General features: G+C 40.1%; 1 protein-coding gene across 1 annotated transcript; it reads left to right on the plus strand.

The window, feature by feature from the left end:
* The first annotated feature begins 13,115 nt into the window (after nt 1-13,115).
* LOC132402403 (probable G-protein coupled receptor 139) lies at nt 13,116-20,258 on the plus strand. Its single transcript, XM_059985259.1, has 2 exons — nt 13,116-13,353; nt 19,405-20,258. The coding sequence occupies exons 1-2, from the start codon at nt 13,116-13,118 to the stop codon at nt 20,256-20,258; spliced, it is 1,092 nt and encodes a 363-aa protein (XP_059841242.1).
* Nucleotides 20,259-23,284: the final 3,026 nt, after the last annotated feature.

Raw genomic sequence — 23,284 nt, forward strand, 5'->3', positions numbered from 1 at the left:
GTCCAATTAGCAGCAAAGAAACGGGAGGCCAGTTTGATAGTACTTTCTTAACATACTCCAAAAGAGTGATGAAATCTTCTTTAAAAAGAGATTTATAACTTTTCTTTTTAAATCTTTTTATAAATTTTCAAAGCATAAGAAGAAAAATAGCAAATACAGAGAGCTTGAGAGTACATAATTAATAAGGCTGGAATACAAATACAAAGAGTTAATAACAGAGATATAATAAACTCCCAAACTCACACTGTCTTACAAAAGTGGACCCCCACCTCCAAAATAACAACAGCTAACCTAATTGACATGGGCTATTGTATCACATCAGGCATATACAGTAGTATCAATAACTCCGCATCTCTATCCAAATAACTAAAGGTGATAAGAAAAAGGTTCAGGAAAGGTCAGTTTAACTCATATGAAAATGTTGAATAAATGGTCTCCATTATCGAATAAAATTGAACAAAATTGATTAAATTTTACCGAATGGTCAAAAATGACACTTCTGATTTTTCTAAACTCAAACAAGATATAGTTTGGGAAAACCATTGAAATGTAGTTGGGGGATTAATTTCTTTCCAGTTCAGTAGAATAGGTCTTCTAGCCATTAGTGTGACAAATGCAATCATCTGTTGAGCTGAGGGGATAAATAAATGTTACCCACCATTGGTAAGCCAAAAATTGCAGTAATAGGATGAGGTTGCAAATTAATACTCAAAACTGTTGAAATGATACCAAAAATATCTTTCCAGTATTTTTGCAAGCAAGGGCAAGACCAGAACATGTGGGTCAAATAAGACGCTTCAGAATGGCATCTATCACAGATTGGATTAACGTGAGAATAAAATCGAGCAAGTTTGTCCTTAGACATTCGGCCCTATGTACCACCTTGAATTGTATTAAGGCATGTTTGGCACAAATAGAACAGGAGTTAACTAATTGTAAAATTTTCTCCCATTGCTCTGTAGGCAAGGGACATCGAAGTTCTTTTTCCCATTCATTCTTAATTTTATCTGACATCCCTGGCTGTATTTTCATGATCATATGGCTATTAAACCCTTCTGATAGGGATTTAAACCTAGATTTTTTTTCCTTAATGTCAATTGGGCATGAATTTGGAAAGGACTGTAACATATTATTCAAAAAATTTCTAATTTGTAAATATCTAAAAAAAATGGGCTCTAGGCAAATTATATTTATTAGACAACTGTTCAAAGGACATGAAACAATTATCTAAAAATAAGTCACCAAAACATGTTATACCACTTGTTTTCCATAGCACAAAGGCTTGATCCATAACAGTGGACTTAAAAAGAAAGTTAGATATAATAGGGCTTGATAAGATGAACTTATTCAAACCAAAACATTTATAGAATTGAAACCATATTCGTAATGTATATTTAACCATAGGGTTAGTCATTTGTTTATTTGTTATTGTATAGCCAGAAAAGCTACTAAACTGAGCGAGCAAGGATAACATAACAGGAATAGATCTCTCAGGGCCAGAGATATATAGTAACATATCATCAGTGTATAATGATAGCTTATATGTCCCTTCCCCATGGGTAATACCAAAAATGTTAGATGAATCACGAATAGCAATGGCTAAGGGTTCCAAAGCAATGTCAAATAGTAGAGGACTTAAAGGACAGCCTTACCTCGTGCCACAAGACAACTGAAAAAAGGGAGATCTTTGATTATTGGTAAGAACCGAAGCCAAAGGCTGATAATATATTAATTTAATCCATGATATAAATGTTGCACTGAAGTTAAAATTCTGAAGTGTATTAAATAAATATGGCCATTCAACTCTGTCAAATGCTTTCTCAGTGTCCAAAGAAATGACACATTCTGGGATTCTAGATGAAGGAGTATAAGTTATATTAATTAATATTCTAATGTTAAAAGATGGATAATGATTTTTAATAAATCCGGTCTGGTCCTCAGAAATTATTTGAGGTAGTATATTTTCCAATCTGGTGGCCAATATTTTGGTAAATATCTTGGAATCCACATTCAGCAAAGATATAGGCCAATATGATACATATTCAATAGGGTCTTTGTCTTTTTTAAGAATTAGAGAAATGAAAGCTTCATAAAAAGATTGTGGTAACTTACCTACAGTTAATGTGTCCTTAAAATTTTTACATAACCAAGGAGAAAGTATAGAAGAAAAAGATTTTTACAATTCCACAGTAAAACTAGGGGTTTTACCTGAATTCATTGGAAAAATAGCCTCTTTTATTTTGGCTTCTGTAATGGGTGCATCTAATGATACACAATCCTTGGCTGTTAATTTTGGGATACTCAGTTTCCTTAAAAATTCATTCATTATGGAAGAATCGTCAGAAAATTCTGATTGATATAAAGAGCTATAAAATTCTTGAAACTTTATTTATCTCTTTATGATCTACCATCAGAGTGCCATCTTGTTTATGGATCTTAATGATCTGACATTTAACTGAAGCAGTTTTCAACTGATTAGCCAATAATTTACCAGATTTATCCCCATGTATATAAAACTGTCAGATTTGGTAAATTGATTTTCAGTTGAAGAGGGTAATAGCAAACTGTGCTCCATTTGAAGTTCAACTCTCTTTTTATGAAGTTCTTTACTAGGAGTCACAGAGTATGTCTTATCAATTGCTTTATTCTTATCAACCAACATAAGTATTTCAGTGTTAAATCATTTTCTGACTCCAGTAGAGTATGAAATAATTTGTTCATGGATAAATGCTTTAAAAGTGTCCCATAATATTCCATTAGACATCTCTTCTGCAGAGTTTGTTGAAAAGAACAAATCAATTTGTTGCTTAATAAAGTTGAAAAAGTCATGAATCCTGAAGTAGAGTAGAGTTGAACTGCCATGGTTTAACACTTGAGGATGAATCCATTTTCTTAATAGATAGCTTCGAAGGTGCATGGTCAGAGATAGTAATAGAATCATAGTGACAGTCAATAACATCCGTAAGTAAACAATGACCAATAAAGAAATAGTCAATTCTTGAGTAATTATGATAAACATGAGAGAAATATGAAAATTCTTTATCCTTAGGATGTAGAAATCGCCAAATTTCATAAATTCCAGAATCAACCATAAAGGAGTTAATGAGAGTGGCCGATTTATTTGGAAGAACCTGGTAAACTTAGATCTATCCATCGAGGGATTTAAACAACAATTAAAATTCCCACCCATTATCAGCATATTTAAATTAGGAAGGGATGTGAATAAACACTTAAAAATTTGGGACAGTCTATATTCGGGGCATAGACATTAACTAAAACAACTTTTTGGTTAAAAAGTAAACCAGTCAGGAGCAAAATCCTACCCTGTGGGTCTGAAATTGTTTCATAATGAATGAAAAAGGTTGAGGAATCTATAAAAATAGCAATACCTTTTACTTTAGCTTGAGAATTCAAATGGTACTGCAGATCCTTCCAAAAAAAAAAACATTGACTATCCTCTTTCCTCACACGAGTCTCTTGTGCAAAAAAATTGGCATTCATTCTAGGAAATACTTTAAGTATTTTTTTCCGTTTAATCAGATGGTATAGACCATTTGTATTCCAAGAAACAAAGTTAATAATCTTATCCATATTGCTAATATTTATCATAGTAAATGCACAAGGTTAAACAGAAAGTAAACTCATGAATCTGGAAGAGGAGAGCAGGTTCGAAGAGGAACCGGAAGTTACGACACTTCAGCCATTTTGGTAGTTTCAAGTCAGCCCATGAAGGAAAAATTAAGCGAAAAGCAAAAGAGAAACCCCCTCCCCCCACCCACGAAAACCCAAGAAAAAGCCAGAGAAGGGCCAGCAAGCAGACTAACACTAATTTTACCCCCATCTCTCAAGACTGCAGCTCAAAAAAATGAAAAAAGACACAAACCACACATATTCCAAAAAAAAAACAAAGGGTTAGTATAACAGGAAAAAGTCTGTAAAATTAATATTAAAAAAAGACAAGATTAAGAGAAAAAAACTAAACAGTTAGAGCCTAAAACAGGGTAGCATTATACTAATATTGCAATAACACACCAGCACTCTTGTTCAGACACACCCAAACGGATGTGACGTGTCCAAGAAATTAAGATCTTATGGGAAGAAGAAACAACATCTTGAAAAAAGAAACTGAAAAAAAGACTGAATGCTCCAGCATAAAAGATATAAAAAAATGTTCAAACTTAAAAACATTTAATTAGTAACTTTCAAAATCAAAAGAATAATAATAAAAAAAGAGTCTCAAAAGAGACAGAAAACAAACCTTTACTTGGACATGTAAAAAGTAGTTGCACTATCAGTCGGCACATATGGATCTTCAAATTATGGAAGGTCAGAATCTATAAGATAATTGTTAGCTTAAAAAAAGAGCAAAGACAATAAATAACCATTAAAGACAGATAATAAAAATACAATATGTTAATCAGCTCGTAGTAGAGAGATGATGTTCCTCGAGAAATCTTTAGGTGTCAGCAGGAGATTTAAACGGCTGGCGAGAGTTATCGGGAAGTACAACTCTCAGATGCACTGGGAATAGCAGCACTTGATTGAAGCCTTTCTGATAGAATTCTGACATCACCGGTTTAAAAGCCATTCTTTCCCTCAAAACTTCAGGACTGAAATCTTGCACGATATGAAATTTGAATTCTTGAAAGTTGATCATGCCCTTCTGTCAGGAAACTCGAATCAGGTGATTTTTAATATGAGCATAGTGAAGCTGGAGGATTACTGGCCGTGATTTTTCACCTGGAACTGGTTTTAAGCGAGAGATGTGTTGCGTGTTGTCGATCACTGGAGGGGTATCCAGAACATTTGAGCCGAGAAGGATCTCCCTTCTCGACATCTTCCGAGAGCCCGATTATCCACAGGTTCTATCTTCAAGATTGATTTTCAAGAACAATAATTTTGGATTTGTAGCATTCCAGAACTTGAGAAGTGGAAGGCAGCTTTTGTTCCAAAGTTTCAATTCTACAACCCCTCTGACGAGCAGCTTCTTTGAGAGCTGAAATTCTTGCTTGTTGTTGTTGAATTTCCGATTTAAGTGATTGAAGACTTAAGTCGACCATCTTTAAAGTTTCGTCAAGCAGGGAAAATTTTGGGCTAATTTTTCCTCCAGTCTCTCATCCATAAGTTTCCCGATTGTGTCCAGAGTTAACGGTTCTTTAGTTGCTCTTGCTTCTTTAGTTTCTCGTGGTCTCCCAGTCATTTTAACAAGTTGAAAATAAAACTCAGAAAGTCGAAAAGTATATCTTAAATACCAACCCCTTTAGTGTAGGTATAAATAAGTCTGTTGGGGGTGATTGCAGGTAAAAGAAGTAAAAGGATTGGAGTGAAGCCGAATTCAGCTTCACATCATGAGTGCCATATTGAGAGTTTCCAGAGATTTATAATTCTTAGCAATGTTATACCCAAACAAGTAAATTGATAGCTTACAATTTTAAAAGGTCAGAGTTGACTGACACCAAATTATTCAAAGGAAAAGGTTCATTTTTATGAAGGTTAAGTTTATATCCTGAGAACTAACTAAATTCAGAAAATAAATAAAGTACTGAGGGTAGAGAGGACTCCACATTAGAGAGCAAAAGTCATCAGCATAAAACAACATCTTATGAGTGATACCCCTCCTTAAAATACCCGAGATGTCAACGGTTTCACGAAACACATTGGCTAAAGGCTCTAAGAGCAAATCAAAAAGCAAAAGACTCAAAGGACACCCTTGTCTGGTTCCATGTTGAAGACTAACACTTGAGAACACTTGTAGAACACTTGAGAGTTAGTAAGAACCTGTACAGAGGGAGATAAATAAAGTAATTTAATGCATCAAATAACATTGGACCCAAAGTTAAATTTTTCTAATATTTAAGATAAATAATTCCATTCAACCCGGTCAAAGGCTTCCTCAGCATCTAAAGAAATCACACATGCCAAAGTTTCTTTGGAAGGAGAATAAATAACATTCAGTAAATGGAGAATGTTAAAATGAGAATAACGATTTTTGATAAATCTGGTTTGGTCATCAGAGATAATAGAAGGCAGAATGTTTTCCATCTTAGGAGCAAAAAGTTTAGACAAAATTTTGGCATCAACATTAAGTAAAGAAATAGGTCTGTAGAAAGATCCAATCAGTTGGATCTTTAGTCTTTTTGTGAATAAGTGAAATAGAGGAGCCATGAAAGGATTGTGGCAACCTGTCTAATTTAAAAGAGTCAGAAAGAACAGAAAATAAGTGAGGGATAAGCAATGGAGCAAAAGCCTTACAGAACTCTGCTGAAAATCCGTCAGGATCAGGAGCCTTCCCTGAACTCAGAGAATGGACAACCTGGGCAATTTCCTCAGAAGAAAAAGGTTGATCTAACCATTTTCAATTAACCTCAGAAAGTGAAGGAATGTTTAAACAAACTAGAAAATTATTCATAGCAAAATTGACTTTAGGGGAATCAGAGCTATACAGTTTAGAGTAAAATTCTCTAAAACTATAATTTATTTTTAATTGATCAGAAGTTATATCACCACTTGCTTTGAAGATTTCCTTAATTTGATGTTTAACTATTAAAGTTTTAAGTTGATTAGACAAAAGTTTGCCTGTTTTATCATCATGAACATAAAATTGACTTTTATCTTTTGAAAGTTGAATTTCCACAGGTTAAGTTAAGAGCAGATCATATTTAGTTTTAACTTCAGCACATCTTTTATATAAGACGGGATCTGGATTGGAAGCATATTTTTGACCTAAGTGTTTCAACTGATTGGCTAAATCATTTCTCTCCTTATTAGCTTTTTTTCTCAATACTTGCTTAATACTTAATTTTCTTAATAATAAGAAATTATTTGGCCTCTAATATAAGCCTTGAAAGCATCCCAAATAATAAGGCTAGAAGTGCCATCTAGCATATTCTCTTAAAGGAAAAAGTAAATTGACTCTCTAAGAATTAAAAAAACCTTATCCTATAGTAAGATTGGATTAAAATGCCAGAATCTGTTTGATTGAGAAACACCCGGAAGACTTAAAGATAAAAAGACGGGGGCATGATCTGAAACAGCAATTTCTTTATATTCACAGGATCAAATGGAGGGAATAAAATGACTATCAACAAAAAGATATTCAATCCTGGAATAGGTATGATGAACATGAGAAAAAAAGGTATATTCTCTACTTGTTGGATGTAAAAAAATGCCAAATATCAATAACGTCACACTTCATTAGAAAAGATTGAATAAAGGATGCAGATCTACTAATATTCAATCGTTTCAAAGATGAACGGTCTAAAATAGGATCAAGACAGCAATTAAAGTCACCTCCCAAGATTAAAGAGTACAAATTTAAATCTGGTAAAAAAGAAAAAAAGTTCAAGAAAGCCCAAATCATCTATATTTGTAGCATAGAGATTAGCAAAAGCCATTAATTTGTTATCTAATTTCCCTGAGACTATAATGAACCGTCCATTAGGGTCAGACATTACATCAGGTTGAATAAAGGCAACTGAATTATCAATCAAAATCAAAGTACCTCTGGCCTTGGCTTGAAAGGAAGAATGAAAAGCTAGACCATTCCAATGTTTGATCCAACACCCACAGTCAGATCTGCGAACGTGTGTTTCTTGTAAAAAAAATAATTAAGACACTCAATTTCTTAATATAGGTAAAAATCTTATTGCATTTCACAGGGTGGTTTAAACTTTTCACATTTAAACTAAGTAAATTAATATTGTGTACCATTTAAATATGTTTGAAACAGAGGTTAAACATATAAACCACTGGAATATACAAAAAAACCCAAACCTTAAAATTCAAAATACTTAACCAAGCAATAGATGAGATGGGGATAACCATATAGCTGATAAAAAGGAAAAAGAAAGAAACCAGCCCCCCCCCCCGCCCTCCTGCCTCTTAAAGAAAAAAATGCCCAAGAGAGGACGAAAGCTAATCTACTGATGAATCCCACCCACAGCATCCTACTGGTAGAGCTTCAAGAGAAGAGAAGATTAGTACAGAATGAATTCCAACCTAGACTAAATAACCTTCAAAAGAACTATATGGTACAGTATTAAACAATCTTCTGGACTTGATTCGGCCTGAAGAAAATCGTGCACTTCCTCAATCAAAAGAAACCACTTAGGAGATCCAGTTTTCAAAATAATCCTGAGATGAGCGGGGTAATTTAGTGAAGGTTTATAGCCTTTGTTATATTACTCCGCCATGACCTTTTTATACTTAACATGTTTATTTAATACCTCAGGCGAATAATCTTTGACCAACCTTATCTTATAATCTTCAAAGTTAATCATACCTAAACAATGAGATTGGCGAATTATAGTAACCTTTGTGAAGAGGATTTAAACTCTGGGGCTCGGTGTGCCCGATCTATTCTTGGTGGAGTATCCAAAACATCAGAAAACAAATGAGCCAACAGCTTTGCAAAAAAATTTGAAGGTCGATCGCCTTTGACCAACTCAGGAAGTCCCAAAATTTGTAAATTGTTCCTTCTTGATCTCTTCTCCAAGGTGACAATCTTCTGTCTTAAAGATTCAACAATTTTCAATTGTTTATTTCCGAACTTTTCCAACTCATTCATCTTAGTATCCAGTCTCATTAAAGCATCTTCATGTTCTTGAATCTGAGTAGTATGTTCCTATAAAGTTTTTTGAATAGTCTGCAGCAGAATCTCCATTTGTTTAAGTTCCGTTGTAACTTTTAAACACACATCCGAAAGTTGTTTAGACATTTTGTTCTGAGCTTTCTGAATTAGCTCCGCAATAACCTCCATAGTCACGGAAAGATCCGCTTCTTTTTTTTTACAAGTTTTAGCACGAGTCGTCATAATACTCCAAGAGTAAGTTTTCAAAGCAGATTGGATTCAGTAATTTAAAAAGAACGGAGCCATTTGAGAAACACGTCTACTCCATGCACTGCCAGTAGGAGGAGTGAGAGTGAGCAATTTCAAGTTCATGGGTGTCAACATCTTTGAGGACCCAACCTGGTCCCAACATATCGATGCAGGTATAAAGAAGGCAAGACAGTGACTATACTTCATTAGAAGTTTGAAGAGATTTGGTATGCCAACAAAAACACTTAAAAATTCCTATAGATGTACCGTGGAGAGCGTTCTGACAGGCTGCATTACTGTCTGGTATGCGGTGGGGGGGGGGGGGTCCACTGCACAGGACTGAAAGAAGCTGCAGCGGATTGTAAATTTAATTGGCTCCATCTTGGGTACTAGCCTATAAAGTACCCAGAACATCTTCAAGGAGTGGTACCTCTAAAGGGCAGCATCCACCACTCAGGACGTGTACTCATCTCATTGTTACCATCAGGAAGGAGGTACAGAAGCCTGAAGGCACACACTCAGTGATTCAGGAACAGCTTCTTCGCTTCTGCCATCTGATTCTTAAATGGACATTGAACCCATGAACCCTACCTCACTATATATTATTTATGTTTTTGCATGATTTTTATTATTCGATATACATATACTGTAATTGATTTACGTACTTATTTACATTATTTATGTTATATATTGCATTGAACTGCAGCTGCTAAGTTAACAAATTTCATGACACATGCCAATGATAATAAACCTGATTCTCATTCTGATTATAACTCCACTAGGTCCTGGGAGAGGCAGGGCCATGGGCCATCCATACTTTCCAAGGAAAGGCAAGTGTAGGCAAGAGTGCAGAATTGGAAGCCAAGTTTCCCATAGCTGAGGGTGAAGAATTTAAAGACAAGTTGCTTTCATTTCTGCAGAGCAAGGAGAAGGAGTGGTCTGATGAGGAAGGGCTTAATGAGTCCTCCGGAGAGGGATGAAAATTCTGGGTTGGTATCAGACCTTAATTCCCTGAAGATAAATGGCAAATTGCACCAGCAGAGAGTCAAAGTTATCGTAGGGTGAAAATGTTCTCAGGAGTGAAGCCCACCCTGATGGGGAGGAGGAATATGAGACTTGGGCAAAGCAGACTTCTCAGGTGCTGGATGAGTGGCCATCTAAACGGTTGAGGTGAATTAATTAGGAATGGACCAATTGGCAAAGGGCGCACAGTCACAGGACATGATCGCTTTCTGCCTCTGAATGTCTCATAAGACCCCCCCCCCCAGCCGTTTGTTGAGCTAATCAGAGGGGGAAGAGAGGATGGAAGTGTGACGGAAGAGCAGGAGGCCTTCTTCAGCAGGGTACAGCCTCGGGAGGAACCTCTGTTGCTGAAGTGACCCCTGATGTCCCACACATGGGGGTGTTACAGGAGATCATGAAAGATTTTAGAGCCGAGGTTTCCCGGTTGTTATCAGCAGGTGCTGCCACCAAACGTGACAAAGCCGATAGACACACTGAGGGAACATCCTAAGCAGAGGGCTGCTGTTGAACAGGGTCCCTTGAAAAGGGGAGCAATCAGTAATGGTTGTTACAACTGTGGTGAGGGGGACACCAGGCAGGAGTGTGAAGGGACGGGAAAACCTTTGGAAAGTGAGCCAACAGTTACTTAAGCAGAAAGGGAAGTCGGGAAGCTTCAGAGAGACCCAGTGAGGGAATGGCCTGGTGTCTCGGGGGGAACATGATGCTGTCAATGTAACAAGAAAGACACTAAAATGAAAAACCCTTTTGCTGAAGGCTTAGCAGGGTCAATCTCCAGTGTATCGCTAAGGATCAAAGGCATATTATGCCAGAGCCATACTTGACAGAGGTTCTCCGGTTACTCTGCTGTACAGATCCCGTATTTGATGTATTTAACATTGATGCTACTCAGTGCCCTAGAGCCCTGGGGCCCTAGTACTGATGACTACCCATATGATGGTTATTTGTCATTGAAGCTGGAGTTTTCGGAGGCAAATGTGGGAGTAGCTGAGGTCCTCCATATGTTAGTGTTGATTTGTCTTGACCTGGTCGAGAAGAGTGAAGCTTCAAATTTTGTGGGAACAAATACTCCTATTGTGAGGAGGCTAATGGGAGCCTGCAAGGAGAAAGTTGGAGAGAGCTTTCTGAAAACTTTGTCTATTCACCCTGTGTTCAGAGCTGCTTTTGAGGAAGTTCACACCTGTCGTTGGCTGGATGATGAGTACAAACAAGGAATGATGTGGTACACCCAGTCCAACCCCAGCCTGGGGAAGTAGCTCGAATGATGGGAAACCCTACATTTCCCAGAATGCCTGATATCAAGGCCCTCCTGGTGGATGCTCTGAAAGACTCTGAAGTGGAGACACAATTACCTGCTGGGGTACTGGTGAGGCCCGAACTGCAGAAGCCCTTGGTTGTACAGGTGAACTGGATAACAGTGAATGTCAGGAACACTTTGGAGAGCGAAATCACCCTCAGGTGGAGAATGCTGATGGCATACTTTTTTCTCCAGTGACTGTAAGGTCTAGTTTTCCTGAAAGACAAGCAGGAGAGAAATCATCTCCTGGAAAGGAAAAGTCGACAGCCAAATCATTCAACTTTGGAGACTCTGCGGTACTGAAAGTTGGAAGAGGAGACTGACAGGGAAGATGTTGAAGTTCGAAGATGTCTTTTCTACTGACGAATTTGATGTGGGTCGTTCCAAGAGCACTTGCCTCACCATCTGAGTGACAGTGGACACCCCTTTCAGGGAAAGGCCTTGGCTTGACTAGCACCCGCTGTCGTTGAGGACGTTTGACAGCTTCTGTGTAGGCTGAAGGAAGCTGGGATCATCACTGAGTCACTGAGTCCATACGTGTTTCGCATAGTGGCAGTGACCAAGAAGAATGGGAAGATACAAATGTGGGTGGACTATTGGACTTTGAACTGATGCACAGTCCCTGACCAGCATGCTGTTCTGAGGATCGAGGACACACTGGCCTGCCTGAGTGCAGCAAACTGGTTCAGTGTGCTGGACCTAAGGAGTGGGTATTATCAGATATCCATTGGTGATGCTGGCAAAGAGAAGACAGCATTCATATGTCCACTTGGATTCTCTCAGTTTGAAGGGATGCCCAGGCCATATAATGAGCACCAGCTGCTTTCCAGTGTGTCATGGAGAAAACTGTTGGGGATATGAAATTGCTTGACCTGGATGATCTCATAGAGTTAAAGTCCACCCTGGAAGAGGAGGAGGCAAGGCTAGAGAAGTTGCTGGGCTGCCTGAAAACTGTCACTGGACAAGTACCAGAGCTGCAAGATGTCTGTCAACTACATTGGGCACATAGTCTCAGGGGATGGAGTAACTACGGATCCATTAATGATAGAGATGGTGACCTCATGGCCAAGGCCAGGAAATGCGAGTGCTCGACATTTGTTTCTTCAATTCTGTGGGTTCTATCGGAGGTTCGTGAAGGACTATTCTAAAGGGAGTCACCCTTTGAATCAGCTTCTGTGCGGTTACCCTCCCCGAGGAAGAATGGGAGGACAATGAAAGGAGAAAGTGGTAAAGATTTATTAGTCCTTTTGGAGTAAGATAGTTCACAAAACACGAAGAGGCCATTCATTTGCTGAAGGAGCTCCTAAAGAAAGTGCCAGTATTGTTTTTCGCAAGCCCCCAATTGAGAGCAGTTAGCTGAGAGGGCTTAGGGGCCATTCTCTATCATGATCAGGGAACAGGGTTGATACCTGACGATTTTTTCAGCTGGAGTCTGTCACCCTCCAAGTGAAACTATCTCATGCACAAATTAGAGTTTCTGGCATTGAAATGGGCTGTGATGGATAAGCTAAGTGACTACCTATAGGGTGCCAGGTTCGAGCAGAGGACAGACAACAATCCATTGATTTCTATCCTAACATCACAAAATTGGATGCCATAGGCCATCATTAGAAGACAGCGCTGTCTGCCTATGATTTCAACCTGAAGTACCAGCCAGGGAGCTAGAAGATTGATTTGGATGCTTTGTCCCAATGTGTGCATGGCGGGCTGGAAATGGACAGAGAGTGGGAGAGGGTTCCTGCACCTGGAGTTAAAGAAATGTGCCAGTTTTCGGTCACTGGGAAGTCAGAGGCAAGGCCAGGGCAGGATCAAACGGTGGATCATTTGGCAGTTTCTGGTTGTGCCATTCCACAAGCTTACTGCAACCTGTCCGCTCTGAATACGAAACAGTTGCCTGAGTTGTGTCCTGGGGAAGTGACCACTGCTCGGTGAGATGACCCTTTTATAGGTACAGTTTGGTCAGCTGTTGTGGAAGAGGATATGGCTCAAGTGGACGATATGAAACACCCTGCTGTACCCCCACTGCTGAGAGAATGGAACAAACTGGAGTTGAGGAACCAGGTTCTATACTGGATCACGTCTCCTCCAGCCAGGCCTCGGTGTTCCCAGTTGGTTTTGCCTGAGAAGCATCAGAGGATTGTGTTGAAATCACTTCATGATGGTTTAGGTTGTTTGGGGTTCTACTGGCCCCGAATGACGCCTGAGGTCGAAGAGAACTGTAAGTTGTGCATTCAATGTATTCAGAGGAAGATGCTACCTATGAGGGTTGGTCCTTTAACCCATTTACCTGTGCAGGGCCACTTGATGTAAAGTGGATGGATTTCCTCTCCGTAGAGCCTGATTCCAGCAACACGGCAAATGTCTTGGTTATTACTGATCACTATAGCACAACTCTTCCTTACAAAGGTTCAGATGGCATCCACCCTGCCCAAAGTGCTTTGGGAAAAGTATTTTGTTCATTATGGCCTTCCCAGATGGATACACAACTATCAGGGAATGGATTTTAAGAGTAGGCTCATGCATGATTTACTGAGCATGCTTGTTGTTGAGAAGTTGAGGTCTATGCCTTATCACCCTCATCGTAATCCCCAGCCTGAGGATGTTCAACCGGACATTGATAGACATGCTCAGAACCCTAGAGATCAGCAAGAAAGACAAAGGGAGTCCGCATATTGGGCATCTTGTCCACTGCTACAAGTGTACACAGAGTGAAGCTACTGGATATTTGCTGTACTATTTGATATTTGGGCATGAATCAAGGTTTCCTGTTGACCTCTGTTTTAGGACTGGTGGGGAAGATTTGTCCCAGAAGATATGCCACTACCATTTACAAATGGATTGCAGGTTCTGACATCATGAAGTTCCTTTGAAAACTGTGTAATTAATGGGGGGGGGGGTTGATAAGCTTCAAAGTCATGAGGACCTGACTATTTTTAGTGGGGGGGAGAGTGTAACGCCCTGGTAAAGGTTTTACTGTTAATGTTGTAGGGTGTTTCACGCTTGTAAGACAACTGGCTGTGATGTTGTATCGGGCTGAGTACTGAAACCCTATGATCCAAATGGCTAGAGTGTGCAAGGATATCTTCAGTCTCTGTCTCTGCTGCTGTCTGAGATGCTCACCACCTTCAAAAGGGCAGCAATCATATCGGTGGCCCAAGAAGAGTAGGGTGATCTGGACCCATGACAGTCACCGTCGCACTCACATCTACTGTGATGTTGAGAGGTTGGTCACGAATAGAATTAACTCCTGCCTGAGACAGAAAGTGAACCCACTGCAATTTGCCCGCGAACACAACAGGTCAGATTTCAGATCAGATTCAGATTCAGATTACTATCACATGTGCATTGAAACATATAATGAAATGTGGTGTTTGCATCAACAACTAAACACACCCGAGGATGTGCTGGGGACAGTCCGCAATTGTTGCTGCACATTCTGGCTCCAACATAGCATGCCCACAATGCTCGGCAGAGCAACACAGAACACAACAAAACAGAACAAAGCAACAGCAACAGAACAAGCCCCATTCCTTCCTCCAGCCACCCACACCCCCACACAGGCCTCTCACCCCAATAGAGAGCTTCTTTGGCCACCAAACACCAGTGAGCATGAACTCCCGGACATTGGTTTTTGATTTCCCCAGTGGGCTCAGAAGGATTCACAGACTCAGAGTTTTGGCCATCGCTCCTTGATCACCAGTCTTTTGATCGACCTTTGGGCTTTGATCTTTGGTATCAACCCAGGAATTGCCAATATTGGTGAACAAGGTCACTGGGTGAGAACCTAAACTCTGGGCTCACTGTTAACAGAACCCAAACTCAAACTCCAGTCTTGGAGATTCACGTACGTGGGGGCTCTAGGTCTACAGCAGAAACAATCTCACTGGCTCCCCACTCTGCTTTGGAGCACCTAGACAACTGAAAATTAAACAGCTATTTATTGATTACAGCTCATCATTCAACACCATCTTCCTCTCAACTCTACACAATAAACTACAAAACCTGGGCATCTGTACCTCCCTCCACAAAAGGGTCCTCGATTTTGTTATTGTGAGACCCAGCCAGTGCGGATTGCGAGAAACACCTCCTCCTCACTGAGAATCACACAGGGTCACATCAAGGATGCATGTTTTACACACTGACCTGTTCTCTCTACAACATTACTGTGTGGCTCAGCACATCTACAGTATAAATTCACCGATGACGTGGATGGTAGAATGTCAGATGGCAACAAGAAGACATTCAGGAGTGAGATAGATCGGCTGCTTCAGTGGTTTTACACCAACAGCAAGACCAAGGAATTGATTGTGGACTTCAGGAAGGGGGAGTCAGGAGAACACACACCAGTCCCCATGGAGATTTCAGCTTCAATTCATTTTTTATTGCGACACCGCACGGTATGAGCCCTTCCAGACCTTCAAGCTGTGCTGCCCAGAAATCCCTCAATCTAATCTGAGCAGACTCACAGAACAATTTACAATGACCAATTAACTTACCAAGTCGTACGTTTCTGGGCTGTGGAAGGAAAACAGAGCACCTGGAGGAAACACACACACAGTCAAGGGGAGAATGTAAGAACACATGACAGCAGCATCTGGAATTGTACCTGGGTTGCTGGTACTGTAAAGTGTTGTGCTGACCACGGTGCTACTGGGCCACCCATAGATGTAGGGTGGGGAGCATTCTGAGTGGGTCTATCACTATCGGGTAGAGAGGCTCTAATGCACAGTAACACAAGCGGCTGCAGAGGGTTATAGAATCAGACAGCTCAATCATGGGCACAACCCTCCCCACCAGCAAGGACGTCTTCAAGAAGTGATGCCTCAAGAATGCAGCATCCATCAGTAAGGACCCTTAACCATCAGGATATGCACTGTTTCTGTACTGTCATTGAAGGGGAGGTACAGGAGCCTGAAAGCCTGAATGTTTGGACTGATGTAGGCAGAGAGATTAGGATAAATGGGCTCTTGGTGTTTCACGTTCAGGATAAGATGGGATCACATTTAAGTTATGAAACTGATGGAAGTGAATAGACCAGGTACAGGGAGAACAGTCCAAATGGTGGGAAGGACAGAGCCAACAGTCATATCTTGAGTTTACGAGGGAAGTAATTTCTGATGTGTCCTGATATATCTGGTGGGCAATGGCAGTGGACAATTGAACACATGATTGCAGGAGCATGTTCCAATAACCTTCCCATACTAAACAAGTGTGAAGCCCAGTATGAAATAAAGACTAGATGAAACAACCACCTCCATTTAGAAGCATCATGTCGATGATCCATATCAGCTTCTGCAGACACTCCCATAGTTACAGACGACAGCTCCATTCATTTCATGGGATATCGAAGAAATGGCTGAGATCACCTAACATGCCAAAGCCTACAGAGCAGGCCGTACCTCAGCTGTAGGACTGAAACTTCCGCTCCAGATCTAGATGAGGCTCGAGCTAAAGTGTTCCCGCCCAGTTACTGCACTGGTTATGTTGTATTCATAAAAGCAAGGAAGGTCCATTCTAGCTAATTACAGCCTAAGCATTCTGTCTCTAAACTGTCAACCAAGCAATGGATGTCATCATCAAAAATGTTATTATATGACACTTGGTGACCACAGATCTCCTCACCAGTAACAAGTGTTGCTTTTGCCAGGACCTCCAGTTTCTGAGTTCAATTATTCCTTAAACAGCTCAACTCAACAGGGATGTGAGGAGAAACTGGTGCCAGATAAAATATGTAAGAATAAATTCTCCAAAGACATATTCAATCTTTTCCAATCATTGATGTTCTTACCATGAGTCACTTAGACAGTCAAAAGAGTCAATACTGCATCGTTGAAACATGAACATGTCTAACATGGCTTTTCATGGTTTTTTCTGTCAGAACTTGACACTGGTTCATGTATAGTGATGTTGGAGATATTGTTCAAACGAAAGGAGCTACAAAGGATAGCAAGATGGTCTTAAAGAAGGAACTCGAGATTTATGGTCACCACTACTGAGGGCACAGCAAAATAGAGCAGATATTTAAATTGGGTGATAGAAATTGGAAATATTTATTGCTGGAGTATTTTTGATATATTGAACATTTTCTGAGCTCGAAAATTTATATCAGTCTATCAGAGCTGCTGAGTATGGAGTGGAGAACGCTGACAGAGAAGAAAAAAATAATTAATCACCAAAAACTGGAATGCAGAGAGTGGGTAGCTGTTCTGTGTGAGTGTTTGTGGGGATAGGGGGGTGAAAATGTTGACAAGTTGTCAGGTGGAAAAGGATAGAAGAAGGTGTGAGTGGGTCACTGTTACAAGTCCACAGCAGACAGATACGTTAAAAAGTTTCCTTTGTGTTTCCAGTACAGTGACATTGAGTTTCCAACCCAGTACTTATACACCAGATGTATCTGACTAGATTCTGTTAATTGTTGTGTCAGACACGGTGATAATGTTGTAAAGTGTTTATTTTGAACCTGGTAACTAACAATGGTCACGTCATTCTACAATCCCTGTGGATGCCACTTGCCTTTAAAAATAAAGGCTCAGACTGTCAACATAAACTCCTCCCTGCTGAATGGTATATTAGTTCACTGCAAACATGATAATAGATTATATAATCTACCTCTTGAACGATTTTAGACCTCATTACTTCCGGATCCTGGCAGTCATTGGAGTTCTCTGTAAGTCATTCTAACCATTGCCTCCTTGAATGCTCTGATATGGAACTTGGTGTTGGATTTGTTCAGCTTTGTTTATTTCTGACTGTTATTCCAGCTCTGAATCTTCACTGGAATTCCTCGTCTCTTCCCTGATTTTACTTGCTGCCTCGCTACCATATCTACTGGGCTTCAGTCTTTGTAGGTCAGCGTCCTTCATCCTTTGCACCTTCAGATTTGCATTGGTCAGGCTGTGGATCCTGAATAACAAGGTGTTCATTGATTTCCAAATCCTACTGTCTGATTTTCAAAGAGTGAGGAACAAAACCCATGTGTGGCACGTGGCCAAGTGGTTAAGGCGTTGGACTAGTGATCTGAAGGTCGTGAGACTGAGGCATTGTGTTGTGTCCTTGAGCAAGGCACTTAACCGCACACTGCTCCAGTCCACCCAGCTGAAAATGGGTACCAGCGAAATGCTGGGGTTAACCTCGCGATAGACTGGCGTTCTACCCGGGGGGGGGGGGGGGGAGAGGTGGGCGGGGAGTCTCGTATGCTCAGTCGCTTCATGCCACGGAAACCGGCATCAGCACCGGCCTGATGAGCCTATAAGGCTCGGAACAGACTTTAACTAGCTAACTAACTCATTTTCAACGTAGCCAGATGGTATGATGCATTCCATGTAAAATGACTGATATTGGTAAAATTATTGCTTAAATGTCATTAAATTCTGCTGATGGTTTTCCAGAGGTGTATATAGAATAAGAACCTCCATTTAACATCAATAACCAACATTGAATATTCGAAGGAATTTACAGCAATGAAGTTCCTTTGAAATGTGACCACAATTGAAACTAAACCATTAACTCAACCTGTCCCTTGGGTTCCCCTTGTCCAAATCTGGAATTCACAGATTTGTCTAGCTTCACTCTCCTTTCTAAACAAAAGATTCTCTCATGGATCCCTGTCACTACCACATCCCAGTAAATGGAGATTGTTAGGTCAAGAAATGAAGAGCTGGAGATGGACCGTGTTGATAAGGGACAGCTGGAAATTGCATTAAGTTTCCAATTACAGGGTGTGAGCAGGAAGTGGCTTCAATCAGTCAGATAGGTGAAGGAAAGAGTGGGGAACAAAGCCCATGTGAAACTGGAACAAATAATGTTCTAGATATAGCTCAGGTAGGCAAACTGGGAACACTATTGCATCACTTGCCAAGGCTTGTTGTTCAGAATGGTTGAGTGAACAGAATGTTCCCTCTGAGTATGAGTTCAACCAGCTGAATGTCCAACTCCTCAACTCATCCAAGTGGTTTCCATTGTTGGTCATATTGGGTGCTCCAATGGGTGACTGACTGGAGCCTCACTGCCTCTTTGATCCCAGTTCCAGCCCATCTCTGAGTTAAAATATGGAAACCACATTGCCACACTGCTGAGTCTGTGTTGAGGAAGTTTACTGTACAATTCCAAACTCATTACACCCCTGTGTTCCGTGGTCAATTTAGCTGTTGGCCCATTTGACCTTTCCATTTATTTCATGTCAACTGTTCAACCTGCAATAATTAGCAATTACTCCATTTCTCCCCTTCACTTGACTAATTTACATTGTTTACTTCTCCAATATTCACAGCTAACTTGGTGGCAATTGTAACTCTATCACGAGGGCGGTGTGGACTCTCCAAAGGTGTCACTTGGTATCTTCTGGCAATGGCCGTGGCAGATCTATTGGTTGTCATATTTAACGTCATTCCCAAAGTGATATATTACTATTATAAACCTCCCCTTTGCAACATCATACATACCATGAGTTACGTATCTCTGGCTAGTTCCGTCTGGCTCACGGTTGCCTTCACCTTGGACCGAATGGTGGCCATTTGCTTCCAGAGGCTGAAGCCCAGATACTGCACTGAGAAAGGTGCAGCTATCATTATTGCAGTGGTGAATGTGCTGAGTTTGTTCACCAACATCCCGTGGTATTTCACGTACAGGTCTTATATCTGCTGGGTATCGCTTGATTTCATAAATTCCCTCATGTGGCAAGCCTTTGACTGGGGGCACCGTATTTTAACCCCAGTTGTCCCCTTCGTGCTGATCCTGCTGCTCAATGTGGTCACTATTAAGCACATTATGATGGCCAGTGCAGCCCGCAGGAGACTGAGGGGTCAGCGGAATGGGGAGGAGAAGGACGACCAAGAGATGAAGAATCGAAGAAGATCCATCATTTTACTCTTCACTTTATCGGCCAGCTTTATCCTGTTATGGATGACACATGTGGTCATTCTTGCAGTTGAGTCGATTACTATGCAGTATTTCGTAATGACATCTTCATATGTCGTGGCTCAAATGATGGGAGTAATGCTTCAGTCATTCAGCTCCTGTACCAACATGTTTATCTATGCCATCACCCAGAAGAAGTTCCGAGAGGAGATGAAAAATGTTGTGAAATATCCCTTTAGGGCCATCCTGAGTTTCTGTAGAAATTAGGGAGAAGAGCTGGAAAATTCAATCCAGGACAGGTGGTAATATTATCGTTCTTGACCAGCAAAGCCTTGTACTTCAGAGTCTATGATATCATGCTAAAATAAAAGAATCTGGTATTGAGCTTTATTTTAAAATTTCTCTGATGAACAGAGCTAGCAGAAAGAATGTACGAATCATCGGTCTACCTAAAGGTACAGAAGGCAGCCAACCAGTGAAGTTTTTTGAGGGCTGGCTGCCTAATTTCCTTGATTTGGAAACCAAGGCTGGATGCATTAAAGTGGAAAGAGCTCACCGCACGCTGGCTCTAAAACTGGGCCCAGGCCAATGCCCTCGACCTGTTCTTGTGCAGTTCCATAACTTCGGTGATAAGCAAAGAGTGATGGAGACTTAGAGACACCACGGGACTGATGCCCAGGTTTTAATATATGAGGGATCCAGGCTTATGTTTTTTCAAGATTTTTTGGCAGCCATTATTTGGAAGCAAGATATCTTATAGGATGGGTAACGTGTTTGTTTTGATTAATACAGTTTTATTATTTGTTTAAATTTGTGGTGCTGCTCTAGACTGAAGGAGTTTAAACATGATGGTAACAAATTGGTTGATTAATAAATTATACCCTGTTTTCATTTTTGATTATGTTAAATGCCATATTGGCAGTGGGGCAGAATATGGGGAGCTAGAGGGTTCAGATATCCCCATTAAGTTTGGGGTAAATCTCTTGCTCAGCACTGTTGGCACTTTGTTTTTTGTGAGTGTGTATTTTTTATTTAGTTATTGCTGCTCAGCTGATCTTAAGTCAGGTTTCTTCCCCTCCGGAGTCACATGACTGTTATAAAGGGTTATGACCAGTAATATATTAAAATTGTGCACTTGGAACATTAAGGGGAGTCATTCACCAATCAAGAGAAAGAAAATCCTACTCAACCTGAAAAAGCAGAGGGTGGATATCGTCTTATTGTAGGAGACACATTTAAATGATAAAGAACATCTAAAACTGCAACAGAATGAATTTGATCAAGTCAATTTTCCACCTTTTAATACCAGGAGTAGGGGGTGGTCATTTTAATTAGGAAAACTTACCTTTTAAGTTATTAGACTGCATTAAGGATAAATATGGGAGATTTGTGATTGTTGAAGGCTTCAATATATGGAAAGGAAGATGGTATTTCAATGTTTACTGCCCTCCAGCTCATCCTCTCAAATTCCTAACAGATGCCTTTTTTCAAACTTACAAGCTTTTCAATACAAAACATTATTGCAGGTGGGGATTTTAATTCTCTCATGGACCCATTGATGGACAGAGCACCTAGTGGTCCCCCATTGCTCTCCTCACCGTCCAAACAAATCATGGGCTTAAGTGGAGAACTAGCACTTGTGGATGTCTGGAGGTTGTTACATCCCTCAGACAAAGACTTCAGAATTGTTTCTAATCCACACAAGTGTTACACCAGAATAGATTTTTTCTAACCCCCAAAACGCCCCTAGATTTAGTTGTATCCTGCACAATTGGAAATATCACTATTTCTGACCATGCAGCAGTAGATTTAAATATTAAGCCCAAAGATAATTCAGCACGATCTAGGCATTGGAGGCTGAATCCCTTTATTCTAAAAGATAATAAATTTATAGACTACCTTACTTCCAAATTCAAAACTTTCCTATCTATTAAATCGATGCTCTGGGAAATCACGAATGCGTATGCAAGAGGATTAACTATATATCTTATTCTGCCAGTAAGAAGCGACAAGCTGTGGAACAGCACCGCCTAGTGGAAGCAAGGCTTGCAGCAGCTGAAAAGAATTGTATTAATAAGTCTACTGCAGCAAAGTTACAGAATATCACAGTCCTATGCTGTATGCTAAACACTTTACTCACACGAGCAGTCAAAAGAAAATTGACATTTGCTAAACAACGATTGTTTGAACATGGTGAAAAACCAGGTAGATAATTGGCTTATTTAGCTAGAAAGAAGAATGCCTCTCACACTATTGCTTCAATTAGGGATGGGACAGGATCCCTCACTAGTAATTCTAAAATGATTAATGTTGTGTTTAAGAATTTTTATTCTAAACTGTATCAATCTGAGCAATGTAATGATGGACAATTTATGATGGAGTGCTTTTTCAGGAATTTAGATCTCCTAGGCATTTCTTCCGAACAAGAGTCCCAACTCAGTGCTCTGTTATCTATATATGAGATACAAGAAGCTGTGAGACAGCTCCAAAGTGGGAAGGTCCCTAGTTCTGATGGACTCACTAGTGAATTCTACATAGTTCACAGGGTTATTATCAGAGCCATTGCTAAACATGTTCAATCATGCACTTAATTATGGTCTCCTCCCACCATCATTGAGAAAAGCTAATATCTTAATATCTTAAGAAAGAACCCTGAAGATTGTACCTCCTACAGGCCTATTTCATCGTTAAATGTTGATTTTAAAATCTTATCTAAAACCTTAGCGTTGCGATTAGAAACTGTGTTACCTTTTATCATAAAAGAGGGTCAAACAGTTTTTATAAAAGGCCATAGATCATCTAACAATATCAGAAGATCACTTAATGTGAGTCAGGCATGTCAGCAACAGGCAGTGGACGGCTCGGTGGTTTCCTTAGATGCAGAAAAGGCCTTTGATCATGTTGAATGGCCGTATCTTTTTTTCACTTTAGAACAATTTGGTATGGGCAATAAATTTATTATGTGAGTAAAGGTTCTTCATAATGACTCTCTGGTTGTGATTCTCACTAATGGTGTTAGGTCAGATAATTTTAGTATTCTGAGGGGCAGCCTGCAGGGCTGCCCTTTATCTCCGCTACTTTTCACACTGGTGAGCGAGCCATTGGCTGAAGCTATTCGATAAGACCACAAAATATCTGCTCCAGACATAGGACTAAGGTCACATAAAATTACATTGTATGTGGATGATGTTCTAATTTTCTTATCAAACCCTGCTATATCAGTGCACCACTTTATACAATACATCAATTCATTTAGCTCCTTTTCAGGTTATAAAATCAACTTTACTAAATCA

This window comes from Hypanus sabinus, chromosome 12 (assembly GCF_030144855.1).
Source record: "Hypanus sabinus isolate sHypSab1 chromosome 12, sHypSab1.hap1, whole genome shotgun sequence".
NCBI lineage: Eukaryota > Metazoa > Chordata > Chondrichthyes > Myliobatiformes > Dasyatidae > Hypanus > Hypanus sabinus.